We start from the raw sequence: 3,865 nt of genomic DNA, 5'->3' as shown, positions 1-3,865 counted from the left end.
AAATGAGCATATTTGGTAAGACGGTCAACTACGACCATGACTGTGGTTTTTCCTGTTGAAGGAGGTAATCCGTCTACAAAATCAAGAGAAATTTCCTCCCATACCTGAGATGGTACTGGTAGGGGCTGTAGAAGACCGGCTAGGGAGCGGGTTTCACTTTTATTTCGTTGACATGTGTCACATGTTGCAACATATCTTCTAACATCTTATTTCATACCTTCCCAAAAAAAAGATTGGGCAATCCGGTTGTAAGTCCGTAATACTCCAGAATGACCTCCCATTTTAGAATTATGGAATTCGGCCAGCAAGGTGGTGCAAAGAGATGATGCTGGTGGAATCACAATTCTGCCTCTATAAAATAGTAGTCCTTCTCGATCTAGCAAGTGAGGATGATTCTCAGGTTGGTCTGTCAGCTTTTCACGCAATACTCCCAAATAAGGATCAGCTTCATTGAGGTGGCGTAGCTCAGCCCAAAGGTGAAATTGAGGGCTGCTTATGGCCTGCAATTGGTGCTCAGTATTCTCTTGATCTGCTACCAATTCAGACTCCTCCAACAATTCGGCTACTTGCACTGGCCGGCGAGATAAGGCATCAGCTGCTGAATTTGTCCTTCCTGGTCGATACATGATTTCATAGTCATATCCCAATAACTTAGAAACCCATTTTTGCTGCTCTGGAGTTACCACCCGCTGCTCCAAGAAGAACTTCAAACTTTTTTGATCGGTCCAAATCTGAAAACGGAGGCCCAAAAGATATGGACGCCACAACCTAATTGCTTCTATAATTGCAAGCATCTCCTTGGAATATACAGACCAGCCTCTCTGTCGTGGCCCGATTGCCTTGCTCATATACGCCAATGGCTTGCCATTTTGAGCCAGAACCGCTCCAATGCCCTTGTCCGATGCATCTGTTTCTAAGACAAAAACTTCAGAAAAATTAGGTAATCCCAACACTGGTGTCGTGGTCATGGCATGTTTAAGAGCGACAAACGCTGCTTCGGCCTCCGGATTCCATCCAAACTGACCCTTTTTCAACAATTGGATAAGGGGGCGAGCAATGATACCGTAAAATTGGACGAATTTTCGGTAGTAGCCGGTAAGCCCGAGGCATCCCCGTAATTCTGTAATCGTTTTGGGCTGAGGCCATGATTGCATTGTTGCAATCTTGTGGGGATCTACCTTGACACCCGTTATAGTAATAAGATGACCCAAGTAATCCACCTCTGTCTGGCCGAAGATACACTTACTGGGCTTTACCACAAATTTGTGATTGGCTAAGATTTCCAAGGTCCTTCGAATATGTTGCAGGTGGCTATCCCAATTCGGACTATAAATCAAAATATCATCAAAGAATACGAGAATGAACTTACGCAAGTAAGGCCGAAAGATCGCATTCATGGCTGCCTGAAAAGTTGACGGGGCATTACATAATCCAAATGGCATTACCACATACTCGTAGTGGCCGCTATGAGTCCGAAACGCCGTCTTGTGGATGTCCTCAATATGGAGGCGAATTTGATGGTACCCTGCTCTTAGGTCCAGTTTGGTGAAATATTCAGATCCGTGTAGTTCATCAATCATGTCATCCACGGTTGGAATGGGAAAACGATCCTTGATTGTTACTGCATTTAACGCCCTGTAATCTGTACAAAACCTCCACGTACCATCTTTCTTTTTGACAAGTAAAATTGGTGATGAAAATGGACTATTACTTGGCCTTATCAATCCAGATTTAAGCATTTCAGAAACTTGCCTTTCGATTTCATTTTTCTAAAAATGAGCGTACCTATAAGGCCTGACGTTGACAGGCCCCGCTCCTTCTTTAAGGGCAATCCGATGATCGAAGTCCCTAGCTGGCGGTAAGGCTATAGGTTCCTCCAAAACTTGCTGAAAATCAGCGAGTATCCGTCGTATTTCAGGTGCAAGTTGGTACGCTTCAGCCCCTTGGATTGTTCGGACTGCAATGGCAAAAACTTCTCCCCCATTGAGCACTTCCCGGGTTAGCATAGAATTGCTAATGGCCTGTCCCTGCTTCTCGGCTGACGCCAAGATTTCAAACTGCCGGTTATCTCGCGTGATGGTCATGGATAGACGTCCCCAATCACACACTACTGGACCCAATTTTTCCAGCCATTGGACCCCCAAAACAACATCCAGCCCTGTTAATGGAAGAGAAAATAGGGTCACCGTAAAGGTCAATCCCTGCACCTGTAACTTCACATCTACATACTTTTCCTTGCATGATAAGTGCTCCCCATTAGCTACGGTCACCCAGAATGCTGTGGTTGGAGTGATCGGTAGTCCAAGTGTTTTGGCAATTTTGTGATCAACAAAATTGTGGGTAGACCCACTGTCGATAAGGACTAGGATTTTTCGAACTCCTATTTGAGCAGAGACCCTCATTGTCTTGGGTCCTGTATAACCTGTTAGAGCATGGAGTGAAATTTGAGGAACTTGTCCCCCTTCTGTTTCTTCAGCATCAATCTCAGGTTCCACTTCCTCCTCTGGATCAGCTTCAATGATGAACACATGTGGGACTGCACAACGGTGTCCTGGTACATACCTATCATTGCAGTTGAAGCATAAACCTTTCTCCCTTCTCTTCTGCATTTCTTCCCATGAAATTTTTTTTACTGCTGGTTGTGCTGAAGTTTTAGAACTGGAATTCACTGTTGACGTGGTGCTGCTACCCCATGATGTCTTTGGGTTATACTTTGACGTGTCTGCGTATGGACTCTTCTTCGAATGGGCCAGCTCATCCTCCCGCATTCGCGCAAATTCAATGGTCTCGCAGAGTGTTCGTGGCTTGAATTTTCGGACATCAGCCGAGATGTCGGCCTTTAACCTGCCTAAGAAGGTGCCGATCAACGCCTTTTGTGGCCATCCCACCACGCGATTGGCCAACTTTTCAAACTCTTTCTGATATTCTCGCAGGCTGCCTTTCTGTTTGACACGAGATAGGGCCTCGTCATAGTCTTCATACTCGGTTGGACCAAACCTAGCCAATAATTCCTTCTCAAGGATGGCCCATGTGATAAGTTTGTCTTCCGCTTGATAAATCTTTTTTACCCACTGCCACCATTGGTTTGCCTCACCTTCCAAATAAAAAGCTGCAAGTGTTACCTTTTGCTCCTCTGCTGTGGCTTGAAACTCGAAGAATTGAGTGCTACGATCCAACCAAATGATAGGATCATCTCCCCGGAATTTAGGAAATTCCATCTTCATAGGCCGAAAGTGCTGCCCGTCTCCTCGGTGGTCACGATGGTGACTAAACCGCGGATTAGAGCCCTCTGCACTGTCCTCCTTCTCCTTCTCCTTCTCCTTCTCTGGATGGTACGGTGGTTCCCCTTGCTTCTTTGCAAATGTGGCCAAAGCCTCCTGTACTGCTCGGGTGATGTTCATCTGCATTGACCGTTCTTGGCTCTCCTTCTCCTTTGCTGATCGATCAGAAATTTCTTTCCACGATCGTTCCAAATTCTGTATAGATGCACGGATCTCATGCACGTCGGTCTCCAACTTCTCAATGCGGTCCTTCTGGGTCGACATTGCTTTGATACCACTTGATAAGGATCTACTAGATTGATGGATGGGTTGTGAATGGAATTGAATGAGAAATGATACTGGAATTGATAAATAATCCACTTAAGGTAGGAAAACACCCTTTTCCACTTTAGGTAGGAAAACACCGTACACCAATGTGTTATATCTCCCCCTCCTCTTGGCTATTTCCTCCCTTAAATAAACAACTACTCCTACTGGGCATGAACAACCCATCTGATAAGAACTCTATTCCTACTTAATTACTCCTTCTTCCCAACTTAAATAAAGCAAACGATAACATAGAGCAAAAGAGATAAACATAAGCA

At 45.1% G+C, this 3,865-nt stretch overlaps 1 protein-coding gene across 1 annotated transcript; it reads right to left on the bottom strand.

The window, feature by feature from the left end:
• Nucleotides 1-1,769: 1,769 nt before the first annotated feature.
• Nucleotides 1,770-3,545, bottom strand: LOC133881084 (uncharacterized). Its single transcript, XM_062320048.1, has one exon. It carries the CDS (start codon nt 3,543-3,545, stop codon nt 1,770-1,772), a length of 1,776 nt encoding a protein of 591 aa, XP_062176032.1.
• Between the last annotated feature and the right edge of the window lie 320 nt (nt 3,546-3,865).

This window comes from Alnus glutinosa, chromosome 11, assembly GCF_958979055.1.
Source record: "Alnus glutinosa chromosome 11, dhAlnGlut1.1, whole genome shotgun sequence".
NCBI lineage: Eukaryota > Viridiplantae > Streptophyta > Magnoliopsida > Fagales > Betulaceae > Alnus > Alnus glutinosa.
The sequence above is the reverse complement of the archived record's forward strand: the minus strand, read 5'-3'. Positions and strand labels throughout refer to the sequence as shown.